Source organism: Oncorhynchus mykiss, chromosome 15 (assembly GCF_013265735.2).
Source record: "Oncorhynchus mykiss isolate Arlee chromosome 15, USDA_OmykA_1.1, whole genome shotgun sequence".
Classification (NCBI taxonomy): domain Eukaryota; kingdom Metazoa; phylum Chordata; class Actinopteri; order Salmoniformes; family Salmonidae; genus Oncorhynchus; species Oncorhynchus mykiss.
In genome coordinates, this window is record NC_048579.1 from 61,691,092 (window position 1) to 61,705,734 (window position 14,643).

Below are 14,643 nucleotides of genomic sequence, written 5' to 3' on the forward strand. Positions count from 1 at the left end.
AGGAGGCCTACAAACCTGACTCAGTCACACCAGCTCTGTCAGGAGGAATGGGACAAAATTCACCCAACTTATTGTGGGAAGCTTGTGGAAGGCTCCCCGAAACGTTTGACCCAAGTTCAACAATTTAAGGGAATGCTACCAAATACTAATTTAGTATATGTAAACTTATGACCCACTGGGAATGTGATGAAAGAAAGAAATGCTGAAATAACAATTTTTCTGACATTTAACACTCTTAAAATATAGTGGTGATCCCAACTGACCTAGAACAGGACATTTTTACTTGGATTAAATGTCAGGAATTGTGAAAAACTGAGTTTAAATGTATTTGGCAAAGGTGTACGTAACCTTCCGACTTCAACTGTATTTATACTTTTTTTTACCCCTTTTTTCTCCCCAATTTCATGGTATCCAATTGGTAGTTACAGTCTTGTCCCATCGCTGCAACTCCCGTACGGTAGAGAGCCGTGTGTCCTCTGAAACATGACCCAGCCAAGCCCCACTGCTTCTTCTTGGCACAATGTCCTCTTAACCCGGAAGCACCAATGTGTAAGAGGAAACACCGTACACCTGGCGACCGTGTCAGTGTGCATGCGCCTGGCCCGCCACAGGAGTCACTAGAGCGGAACGGGACAAGGAAATCTCGGCCTGCCAAACCCTCTCCTAAACCGGACGACGCTGAGCCAATTGTTCACAGCCTCATAGGTCTCCCAGTAATGGCCAGCTGTGACACAGCCTGGGATCAAACCCAGATTTGAAGCCTCAAGCACTGCGATGCAGTGTCTTAGACCATTGCGCCACTCGGAAGGCCCCCGATTTGCGTATTAAATTCTTTGGCAACAGCTCTGGTGGGTATTCCTGCAGTCAGCATGTCAATTGCACGCTCCTTCAAAACTTGAGACATCTATGGCATTGTGTTGTGACAAAACTGCACATTTTAGAGTGGCCTTTAATTGTCCCCGGCACAAGGTGCACCTGTGTAATGATCATGCTGTTTAATCAGCTTCTGATATGCCACACCTGTCAGGTGGTTGGATTATCTTGGCAAAGGAGAAATGGTCACTAACAGGGATGTTATCTTTTTGTGCGTATAACATTTCTGGGATATTCTTCGGCTCATGAAACATGGGACCAACACTTTACATGTTGTGTTTATATTTTTGTTCAGTGTACATGGTAGTTGCATGAGCAGACACCTTACTATAAAGCACCTTGTGATGTCTGATGTAAAAAGGGCTTTAGAATAACAATTTGATTGACTTTTTTCCAACTTTATTTTCAGTTCATTGGGCTGCAGCCTATCGTTTTTTCAACAACCCTAAAAATATTGTGGGCCAGTATGTCTTGTGCACCCCTCCTTAGTGCCCTGGAGCAGTCATCTTGAGTCCCTTTCCATGCAGCATCACTGTGGACTTCCTGTTCTATACTGTATTTTTAAACAAACACAAAGTAACACCTGACCCCACCACCTAACACCTCCCTCACACAACCATGCACCAACAACCTACCAAAAGACTGGGAAAACACTGAACAAAATGAGTAGATACAGTACAGACATTACAGACAGGCTGGAGTCAAGTAATTCCCTTTTAATTCATTATTATTCCAAACAGAATAGTCTTCAATCTACTTTATCCAATTTCACTGTTCATATGATCATAAAGGAACTTCTGTTTGCATTGATAAACAAGTGAGTTCTTCAAGACACCTTAGTGAGAGAGTGCCTGGAACAAAGTTGATCAGCACACATTCACAGCAGTCCCCCACCCATTCATTATACAGGGACTGTTTAGTGTCAGTAATAAGGGTCCATGGGGGTAATTCATTCAAAATAAAACTACAGCTGCTGTACATTTTCCACTTTTCCCCTGCAATTTTTTTAAAAAAGAAGGTCAAATTCAGAACAAATAGCATTCATGTCCTTACTTTCCTTCCTGAATGTAGTGTACCAGTATGCATAAATCCAATCTCCATAAATTGTTATATCCATAAAAAATACAACTGGTTAAAGGTGATAGTTTCATGAATAACCATGTTGTTTTGAAATCCTTAGAACATTACCAAATGTACCAATTATTATCATGTATTAGACATGGCTAGAGTAAGTAGATTTTGACTTTATCATTCTGCCTGGCCAATTATACCAAACATTTGTCATTTGGCACAGGATCGATATTTATTTGTCACACAGACACAATGTATGCAACAAACAACACATGTAGTCTGACCAAGTGGCAGACATTATCCAATGACATGTTTTATAGAAGGACTGGACCAGCCAGATGACTGTCCAATCAAACAGGCCGGTGAAAGCTTTCATGCAACAGATTTTAAGAAGGGTCCATATCAAACTCACAATAGATCCCACCTTCATCTTTTAACACTTTCTTGGGTTATTTACTTGCTCCTAAACACTGCCTCCCAAAACTGCTTTGATAAAGCATGAGCTCAAATTAAAACAAGCATTATCCACAATGGCAGACCCTGGTCAAGTACACTTGTAAAATACAGTGCTCTTGATTTGGCTTACCTAGTAAAATGGAACCAATGGAATAATCCCAAAAGTACAAACTCCACCCACCCAGCAATACCTCAAGTATTTGAAAGTTGACATACTGGTATGTATTTGACAATGTCTGCCTCAGAGGGGTATTCTTGTGATAAAAATGAATGCTGGGAGTCTGGGTGAGATAGTGGTTGAGTGATAAGATTAAAAAGTGAAACCACTTATGTTTGTGTAATCTCCAGTAAAACACTACAATTTTTCAACTACAATATCTCACATCCATGTCCATCGTAAGAACATTTCCATGTTCAGCCTAACCATCAGTGTCGTCCCACCGTGAATCTAACACGGAAAGCACTCATTTCCATCCATTCCCGTTCTCTTTCAGACTTCTTCCCTATTCGTTGTTCCATGTCATCTCATCTCTGTTTTTAGGTGGAACTGAAAGGAGGAAAAGGTTTACTCTCACACCTTCACTACATGGCACAGCATTTTCTCCATGAAACACTTTTTTTTTTTTTTTACATCATTAGAAAAACAATTGCAAATATGGAGGAGAAAAGTTAATATGGTTGCATTTCTGTTAACCAGACACACAACTCTACACTTCTCTGCAGCAAAGTATTTACAGGTCCCCTGTGTGGGGGGGTTCAGTCCTCATTCAGCGGTCAGACAAGATGCTCAACTGTGGATTAAGGTACATTATCTCAGCACTGAGGAGACATCATTTCTGGCAATGTAATGAAATATAGATATTATTATATTAAAGAGGGCCTGCCTTCAACTAGTAAAGAGACTCTTTTGAAGGTTGACCAGATCATATATGGGGCGGGGGTTAACAATTAAATTAGCATATCAAATTATTGTTATTTATGATGATGATGATAGATGGAGAAACTGATGACAATCAAGGCAACACAATTAAAGGCAATTAAATGTGAAATTCTCCATATAAGAAATTCAAAATGTGTTGTTTTTACAGCTAAACTTGAAGAAGAGCACCAATTACTGAGGTGAAGGGACAATAGTGAGCCCTTGTCTTCTGCCCACACAGTATGGTACTACTTGAAGTAGGTAAACAGTCATATTTGTGAGCTGTAGTTTGTACAGGTTAAACACCAGCCAAAGGGAATCTGACACCGTGTTAAGACATCCTTCCAGTGCTAGTCCAACTGAGGTAGCATCTCTTTGTTGTCAACACTGCTCCAGCTCCCGAGGTCCAATGACACTGCCATTTTCCATCCTATTGTCAGCCAATGACCCCTTTTCTGTGGCAGCCATGTTGTGTGATTTTCTTAATTATGGAAGAAAATAATAATACAATTGACCCCAATAGAACATTCTTAAAGAAGTTACTGAAAGGCATTCCTTAACTGAATCATCCAGACACAATTCCAAGTATGGCTTTGGTTTGTCCAAGTATACAGTAATCTACATACATGTGGCGTGAGCCGTGACTCTGAGGATTTGTATATTCATGCAAAATGTCAGTTTTCAGTGTATCTGTACAGGTAGAAGATAGTTCATAGGCGTGGGAAGGGGCCAGTCCTATCTGCGCGAGGGGCCCAGAACAGATCCAGTGGTGAGGGGGCCGTAACGGGGGAAGTTGTCATTAGGGGGCTGGCTGGGGAGCAGGGAGTTCCCATTAGTTGGAGAGCAGCTGAGATGAAGCCGCTTCAAATACTCAGCGTGGTCCGGCTTGTGGTGCTGCAGGACTTTGATGGCTTCGTCCACTGTGAACCACTCCCGTTTACGACCTGCAGGGGGAGACAGAGACTGAGTGTCAGAGACTGGGGGGGGGGGGGGGGGTCTTTAATACACTCCCAATAACCAATCAGCATTCAGAACTACTGGGGTTTTCCACATGAACTTAGTGTGACATTTGCCCTTTGAGGGATGGGGATCTTCTCACAAAGAAATGGGATCTGGATCAACCCCATGTGTCACTGTCAATAAAATATTCTGGTATCCCCTTACCAATCTGCAAACATGCCCAACGTTTGTCATCTAAACATTCAAAATGCCCCTATTATTTTCAGCCTACCTAAAGTCTTGTGAAGGGTTCTAATAGCCCGCCTGAATACATGTTTACAGAATAGATGTTATCAGAATACATTGATTATCTCTAACAACAGCTACATTGTTATTGCGTGAAGATGAGGCCATAGACATGAGCTCATTTAAAGGTCATTCATAGTGGCATGCTTTAACAACATTCTTTTTGAGGAACAAGTTGTAGCCCATGTTTGGTAATCCTGTGTGTTAACAGGAATGAGGATTATTAGTGCAAAGGAACAAATATTGGTGCAGTTAAGTCGGTAAACAAAACCGAAAGAAAGACTGAGGCTGATATTCTGCCTACTGTAAGATCTATAAGGACTGAAAGCTCCAGCCACCCAGGAAAAAGATTGATTAAGTCTAAAGGATGATTAATGGATTTCAACTGCTCGGTAATCCAATCGCACGTTCACATTTTACTCTACCTTTTACCAGCTATTTTAGTCCACCTCTTCAAAGCCAGCAGGCTGGTGTGATTTAGCTGTTAGCAGCATAAGTTGAGTCTTAATCAGCCACTTTGGAATTGATGTGTTATGACTCCAAACTTTAGATTAGGTGAAGCCGGATATTATTGGAAAAATATTGAACTTGTTTGTTGCTTGTTTTCTGCAATCCCAGGCCTTTTAGTCAGTGAGAGGGATTTCATTATTTAGTCTGTGAGGCCTGTTGGAACTGGCAATATCCTTCCTGGAAAAACAGATTATTATACTAGACACTGAAGTCCTGATTAGAGGTCGACCGATTATGATTTTTCAACGCTGATACTGATTATTGGAGGACCAAAAAACCCGATACCGATTAATCAGACGATTTTTATATATATATTTGTAATAATGACAATGACAACAATACTGAATGAACAATGAACACTTTTATTTTAACTTAATATAATACATAAATAAAATCTATTTAGTCTCAAATAAATAATGAAACATGCTCAATTTGGTTTAAATAATGCAAAAACACAGTGTTGGAGAAGAAAGTAAAAGTGCAATATGTGCCATGTAAAAAAAGCTAACGTTTAAGTTCCTTGCTCAGAACATGAGAACATATGAAAGCTGGTGGTTCAATATTCCCAGTTCTTCAATATTCCCAGTAAAGAAGTTTTGGGTTGTAGTTATTATAGGAATTATGATGTGTCAACTATTTCTCTCTATGCAATTTGTATTTCATATACCTTTGACTATTGGATGTTCTAATAGGCACTTTAGTATTGCCAGCCTAATCTCAGGAGTTGATAGGCTTGAAATCATAAACAGAGCTGTGAAGCAAGCATTGCTAAAAGCAGCTGGAAAACGCAGTAAAGTTTGAATGAAAGCTTACAAGCCTGCTGCCGCCTACCACCGCTCAGTCAGACTGCTCAATCAAATCGTAGACTTAATTATAATATAATAAACACAGAAATTCAAGTCATTAATATGGTAAAATCCGGAAACTATCATTTCGAAAACAAAACGTTTATTCTTTCAGTGAAATACAGAACCATTCTGTATTCAACCCTAAGTCTAAATATTCCTGTTACATTGCACAACCTTCAATGTTATGTCATAATTATGTAAAATTCTGGCAAATTAGTTCGCAACCAGCCAGCCGGCCCAAACTGTTGCTTATACCGACTCTGTGTGCAACGAACGCAAGAGAAGTGACACAATTTCCCTAGTTAATATTGCCTGCTAACATGAAAAAATGTCAACTAAATATGCAGGTTTAAAAATATATACTTCTGTGTATTGATTTTAAGAAAGTCATTGATGTTTATGGTTAGGTACAGTCGTGCAACGATTGTGCTTTTTTCACAAATGCACTTTTGTTAAATCATCACCCGTTTGGCAAAGTAGGCTGTGATTCGATAAAAAATGATTATACGCAACGCAGGACAAGCTAGTTAACCTAGTAATATCATCAACCATGTGTAGTTAACTAGTAACTATGTGAAGATTGATTGTTTTTTTATAAGATAAGTTTAATGCTAGCTAGAAACTTACCTTGGCTCCTTGCTGCACTCGCATAACAGGTGGTCAGCCTGTCACGCAGTTTCCTCGTGGAGTGCAATGTAATCGGCCATAATCGGAGTCCAAAAATACAGATTACCGATTGTTATGAATACTTGAAATCGGCCCTAATGAATCAGCCATGCCTATTAATCGGTCGACCTCTAGTCCTGATGTCATGTGACCATAAACTCACCTATGTTGACCGAGTCCTCCCATGCTTCCAATGTCTCCGTCACGGTCAATACGTAAACGTACGTTCGGTGCTTTCGGTCTTGATTCTGCTGTAAAGTTCAAAAGAAAACTACATTTCAAAATTCAGGTTGGAAGAATCTCTACCTGTGGCACCTCAAGAAAAAACAGCTGCTTTCAGAGGGTGCCCATGCTTTAGGGTAGTTTGTCAACCCTTGACTACGCATCAACCAAATCCACTCATTTTCTATTCTTGAATTCCATTCATGTGACAATTTACACAAGAGAGCAATGACAGTTATTCAGGGAGTAAAAATGTAACTGTCTTATAATTACTGTCAGCACAGAGTCACACCTTACCTCAAACACACCTAGGAGACGTCCCAACTTGCCTTTCACTCCTGCCTGGTGGGAGAGAGGAGAGAGGTATTAGGGGGTTGTGATATGAAGTATTGGGCCTATGTCTATTTGACAAACCAAAACACTTGTGTTAGATTAAAAAGGAAAGTAGAGAAAACCCAATACTTGACAATACTGTGTGGGGGTTTAGAATGAAAACCTTTGACTGGAGTTAGGAGTGTGTTGAGATGTGAAGAGTGTGTGTTGAGATGTGAAGATAGAGAGTGTGTGTGTGTGTGTGTGTGTGTGTGTGTGTGTGTGTGTGTGTGTGTGTGTGTGTGTGTGTGTGTGTGTGTGTGTGTGTGTGTGTGTGTGTGTGTGTGTGTGTGAGAGAGAGATCAGAACACGTTGACCAATATAACATCACTGAATATCACAACACAAACCCAGTCCTGCTGTATATTTAGAGGTCAAAATCAGAGAGGTTATTGTTTCCAAAAAAACACATGACCCATCCCCTATTCCCCTTCCTGCCACTTTATCAAGCTTCACAAAGAATCTGCCCACGTCCCACTGGACAGGCTTTAGGACCTGTGAATGTGCTGGAATCCAGCAGGGAGCCAAGTTTAGCCTGCTGACGTACCCAAGTACGTTAGGTTTCCCACCAGCTGGACCTTTGGAATACCACGAGCTCCTCAGTCCTTTCTCTACAAACCCACTTTGGACCCACCAAAATGTACCTCCCAATTGTGTCATGTCATAAGTGAGTTCCCGTCACCCACTATCATTGCATACATCAAGTCTCTCAGAACGGAACCCTTTTTAACTGTGAAGCCACTTTGGAGAGGACATGCTATGAAGTGCCAGTGAGATATCCCAGGAGATCGACAAGGTCAGTCACATGCCACAAGGAAGGCAGTGATGAATTATAGTGTCTCTCTCTCTCTCTCTCTCTCATAGTGTATATGAGAAAATGTAGGGCCTGCACGTTGCCTTTAAATTACCAATCAGGGGCCAGCAATACTTTTGATACTCATATAGATGACATGATCACTACATGACTTGAAGCCAGAGTTTACAACTAACACATTACAATAGTCTCACCCATCACTAAAAGGCATGTTCTTTACAGACAAATCAATGAATGACCATCAGATCAATGTGTTTTTTGTGCGTGCATATAGCTATTAGTTACACACCCACTTCGTGATTCATTTCAATTTCATCATCACTGATGATTATGGTGATGATTGATTGGATTAAAGTAAAGATCCAATCATTCTGAATGTGATATTGTTTTTGTGCATCTCTGAGCGATGCTCTATCGACTCCCAGGTCATTCTTTCATTTTGATGTGTATCTGAAAAATGTTTTGCATCATATGAAAACGTGAAATGACCCCGGGAATTGACAGAACATCGCTCAGAGATGCACAAAAACAATATAACATTCAAAATGGTTGGATCTTTCCTTTATATGATGATGATGAGTGAACTCACCTCTTCAAACACTTCTCTGACCGCTGCGCCACAGGGCTCCTCCTCAGGCTCCATCCCTCCACCTGGGACGATCCACTGGTCCGGATGCCGACTGCTGCTCACCAGCAACACCTGGAACAGAAAACACAATAGTTCTGTGAGTCCAGCTCCACCACATGGCCCTCTGCTCCACCACAGGGCCCTCTGCTCCACCACAGGGCCCTCTGCTCCACCTTTGCTAATCGATTGACCCAGATCAGGTCCTTTTGGGAGCATCGAAGCAGGTGCCTGAGCTTAAATTACACGACAGTCTGCCGTGTACAACAATCCGAACAGATTGAATGAGCCTGTATCTGCATTTTCATGATGCAATACACACACATGACCTAAACACACACACACACACTCATGACCTATGGGGCTCATAGTTGCTCAGTTGTCCCTTTCACCAGGCTGAGGAAACATCCAACTCAAGTCAGTCGAATGCGACATACGACAGTAATGCAGCTAATGTGGCTTTCATCTTCCATCTTTTCCCCATCCAGACCCCTCTATACGGGACCAGTGTGTCAGCCTGACAGCCATGTCATATCAGCTAGCAGCTCGGCTTTGACACTCCTCTGTGCTGCTCTAATGGGATTGCTGGAGCAGACCCGTTGTTGTCTGAGCCAGGAGCCAGGCAGTAACAAGTCAAGTGGCCAAGAGAGGCCACCCAGTGGATACGGCACATGTCACCCTTCCACTCTGGGTCACCATGTCATGTTCCCGGGCCTTAACTGAGCCGACATCTCATCAGGCTCGTCCCGGGCTAAGAGGGGATGGAGGGTGGACAGGGAGTGGGACGGTTAGCTATAGTTACGGGCGCCACATACAGATGAGGGGATCCTACTGAAGCAGCGGGGTAGACCAGACTGTCTGCTTAGTACCCTACATTATAAAGCCATAAACCATGGAGATAGAATGAACCTACTAACCTATTTATAACAGACTGCTAGCGCTTCAGAATGTGAGTGCACATGTGTGTACACAAGTGTTTGTGTGTGTGTTGGGGGGGTACTGTCTGTGTTTATATATGGGGGTGGGGCACCGCTGTGGGCCTTTTGCAAATATATTTTTGGGGGAGCTCAGGGATGTCACTGTGTTTGACAGTGTCTGCTGTGGAGTTTACAAAACAAAGCTAGTTATACATCCTGCCAGTGTTATTTTTGCCTCACTTTAAGTCCTATTTTTTCTATTTCTTGCTCAAAATGTGGTTGGATATGAAATGTTACGAATGTAACTCTTTCCAGGAAAGACATGAAGCTTGTCAGCACCTCATACAAATTCATGCAATATACAAAACATTGTTAATGTCATTTATGTCAACAGCTTAGACTAACAAGGTATGTCCCACAGAAAAATCATGGCACTGAGGAACACTCGGCACAGTGAGGAGCAAAACCCCACACCAACATATTAGATAGGTCAAAGGTTAGGTGCAGATGGAGGGGGGGAGACCAAAGGGAATAGAGCAGTGTCTCCCAGCGAGATTCCAGTGTGTTTTGTAAGCCTGCTAAACGGGCCAGAATCTCAGGGAGGAAATAAACACCTACTTTCTCGGAGGAGCAACACTGTGGCTGTCAAATAAACCAGTCTCCCACATGCCAGCCTACGTAGGTTTGAAGTTTTAGACAGGAATATTTTAATGCAATAGGAGAGTGGTTAGTCATAACCAAAATAGACCTATGAAGTTAACATACGGAAGTTTGCTGCCCCTTGTTTTACACCAAGTAACACCACCTAGTCGGTATAAAAAAACGAACCCCAAATATATGCCAATTCAAGACCACACACATTCAATACAGCTTTAAATTCTATCTAGCAATGTACAAGTAGGGCAACATCATTTGCCTAGTAATAGGCTACCCTTTAGTCCATCCAGACCAACAATAAACCGTACTTCAACTTTACCAAGTGTCAACAAACCCTTAGTCTTGTAGTGACACAATGGACTGAAAACACACAATGTACTGTAATACAGTCTCGGGGGAGACACCCATTGCTGGATGAAGGCACCCATAACAGATTGCTCCTACCCCCGGCATGAACGCTCTTCTAGTCTCTACTGTTGTTGGAGGCAAATGACCCACCCACTGGCCCTGAGGGATGTCATGTTCCTGTTTTCCCTTGATGGACTTTAAACCTTGTCACTGAACACCTGACCCAGGGGGTTCCTCTTTCTCCTTTTCCATTCCTTAAACAAAGTCTCTGACATCACACAGAGTTCCTATTAACCTACTCAGGCCCTCTCAATGGGGGGTCATGTCTAACATGTCATGTGTGTGGGGGGTGGGATTCAGGGATTCAACAACATGGGATTGACACAAAGAGTTGGCATTGGCATAGACAGTATTGGCCACGCAGGAGCCACAGAGGCTTTTCTCCTATTCAGGCTTAACGAGTTCATGCAATTACGACAGAGTAGCTGGACAGACCCAGAGCAAACTCTGTAAAGATGTTCCTGGGGATGGGCTCTATACATTACAACAGCTCAGTATAACAGTTGAACAGACACAGGCGAAGCATTTCTTGACCTAACAATATCCTTGACCAGAGACACAAGCGGGTGATTGAAGATGGTCTCCATTTGTTCCACCACAGGTATCTTAAATATTAAAACAAGATAAGATATTACACAAAGGTTGACTTGTTTTATAGCATCACAAATGAAATATCAGCAACAAGATTGTATGTGTAGATAATTACTAATGTTAATAAACATTTCCCATGTAAAAATCAAAGGGGAGATTGGTATGAAGCATTGAGACTGAGATTGGGCAGTCAGTGAGAAAGCCTTCCAGCTACCCAGCTGCCCTACCACAATGCAATGTGCCTATGGCACAGAACACACAGCAAACTGATATATATTCCTTGTTCCTGAAAGAACCGGCTATGCATGAGGGAGAGAACTCCTTCAGGCCACCTCTCTCTGTGTGTGTGTGTGTGTGTGTGTGTGTGTGTGTGTGTGTGTGTGTGTGTGTGTGTGTGTGTGTGTGTGTGTGTGTGCGTGTGTGTGTGTGTGTGTGTGTGGTACAAATACTTGAGTGCTCTGATAGAGTTCTTAATGACAGACAGATAAAGTCTGCAGCTTATTTATTGCATAACAGTGGTGCAGGGAAGTCAGAGGTTGCAGTGTCTTGAACTGTCTGATTCAGATTTGGATTTCTATCAGACAGTACAAATCCAAATGCAGGAGCTGTTCATAAACAAGGCGTGTGGCTCAGTAAGAAATGAAAAGCATCGCCACTTTTACAATAATGACCCGCCTTAATAGTCTTCTCGACTTTAGTTCATGCACTGAAAAATGACATAATTTGCTTACTAAGTCTCCTATGACAAATCAAATCAATCGAATTGTATTTGTCACATGCGCAGAATACAACTGGTGTAGACTTTACCGTGAAATGCTTGCTTACAAGCCCTACCCAACAATGCAGTTTAAATAAAAATAGTAACACATCACAATGGAATAGGTCCATAGATTTTGGTTATGATAAAGTGGGCCAATTTAACTTGTTACGGTAGACGATATAAGTCATATCTGTATAAATTGTGCCTTTAAACATTTAAATAGACCTAGGCAGAAACCATTGGAACATGCTATATTGACTGAAAGGACACATGCACAACAATATAGCCAATTACATGGAAATAATTGCTTCCGATTTAATCAAATGTTTAAAAAAAAAAAAATGTGTGGAACGAGTCCTATATGTTGTTATAATTTCGGGGAAATTGACTTGGGTAGATAGTCCATTTTGTCAAACCATAGACAGTGAACGCTTGCATCATGGTGGTACGTAGGCTATGGTGAAGCCCGTTAAAAAACAGAAACTATTACGAGGAATATGTCTAGGTCTACAGCAGTTTGTTAAGAATATTCTCTCAAACCAGAAATATAAAAGCAAAGCCTTGAATGAGACTACTTTTCAGTAGACTACCTTTGGTTTCAGCCTAGGATACTTGAAAACCTGTCTTACAAAATGGCCACTTCATCAATAACGCATTTTCATTTCATTTCTATGAGGCAGCAGAGATTATAAGGTGTAAAATGATGGCGGTGATATTGTTACTAGTATTTAAACTCGTATGCATTAGTACAGTGGTATCGTCATGCAATGTAGCAATGGCTGGACTGATGTCCCGCCCGTCAAATGAAACATGCAACAGAGCGCCTCGACCCCCTTGCATTTCTCTCAAACTAGCCCAAACTGGATAGCCGCGGGCAGTCACACAACACCACTGAGGATGTATTCCAAAAGCCATGGAACTTAGGCTAAAAAAGCGTATAAATAGACTATAACACTCCTGGGTTGTTTTTTTTTGGGGGGGGGGGGGGGGTTGTTTACCATCAAGCCTACTTCTCTAATCATTAGGTTTGAAAAACCCGCAGAAGCATTTATTTCAGACACGGCAAGACAGCCCCCGCACATCGACATTTTCTGAGTAATTAAGTGGTAAAACCACAATAAAAACCTATTTAAGTCTATTACAATTGGCAAATATAGATACAATATTAACAAGTGTAGGATATAGCCGAGAACCGTGGTTTGGTTTAAAGACAGGACAGTATCGGTCCCCTGAACTGTCAATGAGAAATATAACCATCTAACGTTATACCTCTTCTTCACGTTCGTTCTTGAAGCACAAGCATGCCGCTCGTTTCTTGAAGCCCTCGCCATCATAAGTTCTGGTCTGGTTCGGCTTGAACTTCATTATGTAGGTTACTCCTCTCCTCACCGGGCAGGCAACGAAATCCAGAAAATGAACGAACGAAGAGTGAGTCACCAAACCAAGATTCTGGATGGCGAAGAGAAAACCGGCATATGTGTATCACTGAGGTACAATAACGCGATATACCGGCAATCTACCCATTGACGGTGTATTTTCCCATTCACTCCAATTGCGTTTAGTGCGTTCGTGTCAGGGAATTCCCTCCGTGATGTTGGGTTAATGGATGCAGTTCAGTCCCCCATAACCTCCACTTCTATCTGCAATCTCTTATTTAAGTAGAGTAAGTCGATACTGTACCCTCCTCCGAAGTCCTCCCACCTTAGGTAGTAGCCTACAAGGTAGGCTTTGCGCAGTCGCTGACTGTAAATAGACAGAAGGCAACCTAGCGGAGCGCTGTTACGCACGGCACCATACGTCTGATAACTGTTGGAGGATAGGATAAAATAAAGTAGGACAAATCTAGCTGTGATTGAACACCTATGCAGTGCTCACTCCATCTGACTTTATGCTTCCTTAAAAAGTAGCCCATATGGATAAGCAATCTAGAAAATAGTACGGTTACAATTTTTAACCCTTAAGCCTATAACTTCATCAGAGTATTTTCTCAATATAAGATGTAATGTGACGTATTGCCCTGAAATGTCAGTAATCAAGATCTTTAAAATACTCCTTATAATAGCCTCCAATATAAACGTCTGTCTTTGGATTGGGGGTGGTGGAAAAGAGGGTTTCTGACCTTCCACTTTTCCTGTGTTCACATCTGAAAAATGATTTCACAAATAAAGCACTGTCAATTTTATAGCCTACCTTAGCTACTCTGTGACGACTATTCATGCTATTGACTGAAAGCAAGTTGGGGGTATAGATCTAGTCTAGGTTTGTTCTGTTTATAGCCTATAAAGGAAGGTGGGCCCACTTGAAGAGGTCTAGTTTTGTATGTTATTGTATAGCTTTTACGTTATAGAAGACAGGTCAGACAGGTCTACCTTACCCTCATAGAAAAAGGTATAGATGAAGCAAGCGATATAACCCTTGTTTTTTAAGTGTATACACATACAAAGACATGTGGAATAGGAGTTCCTCTATCTTAGTCACTGCATTTCACTGTTAGTCTACAGCTGTTGTTTACCACGCATGTGACAAGCATTTGCTGAGGGTGTTGTAAAAGTAGAAAATAGTTATTATTGAGCCAATGTTTTAGCAACTGTAAATGCAAGTTTGTTTTGTTACTTACTGAAACTAGTGTTGCATAGCAGTAGATAAATTGTACATACATTCAACAACATCTCTACCGGAACCTGAATAT

General features: G+C 41.6%; 1 protein-coding gene across 1 annotated transcript; it reads right to left on the bottom strand.

Annotated features, from left to right (window-relative positions):
* Positions 1 to 1,569: 1,569 nt before the first annotated feature.
* LOC110490535 (diphosphoinositol polyphosphate phosphohydrolase 3-beta) lies at positions 1,570 to 13,660 on the bottom strand. Its single transcript, XM_036944906.1, has 5 exons — positions 13,224 to 13,660; positions 8,586 to 8,696; positions 7,108 to 7,152; positions 6,752 to 6,839; positions 1,570 to 4,263 (listed from the first exon to the last, which is right to left on the bottom strand). The coding sequence occupies exons 1-5, from the start codon at positions 13,317 to 13,319 to the stop codon at positions 4,055 to 4,057; spliced, it is 549 nt and encodes a 182-aa protein (XP_036800801.1). The 5' UTR covers positions 13,320 to 13,660; the 3' UTR covers positions 1,570 to 4,054.
* Between the last annotated feature and the right edge of the window lie 983 nt (positions 13,661 to 14,643).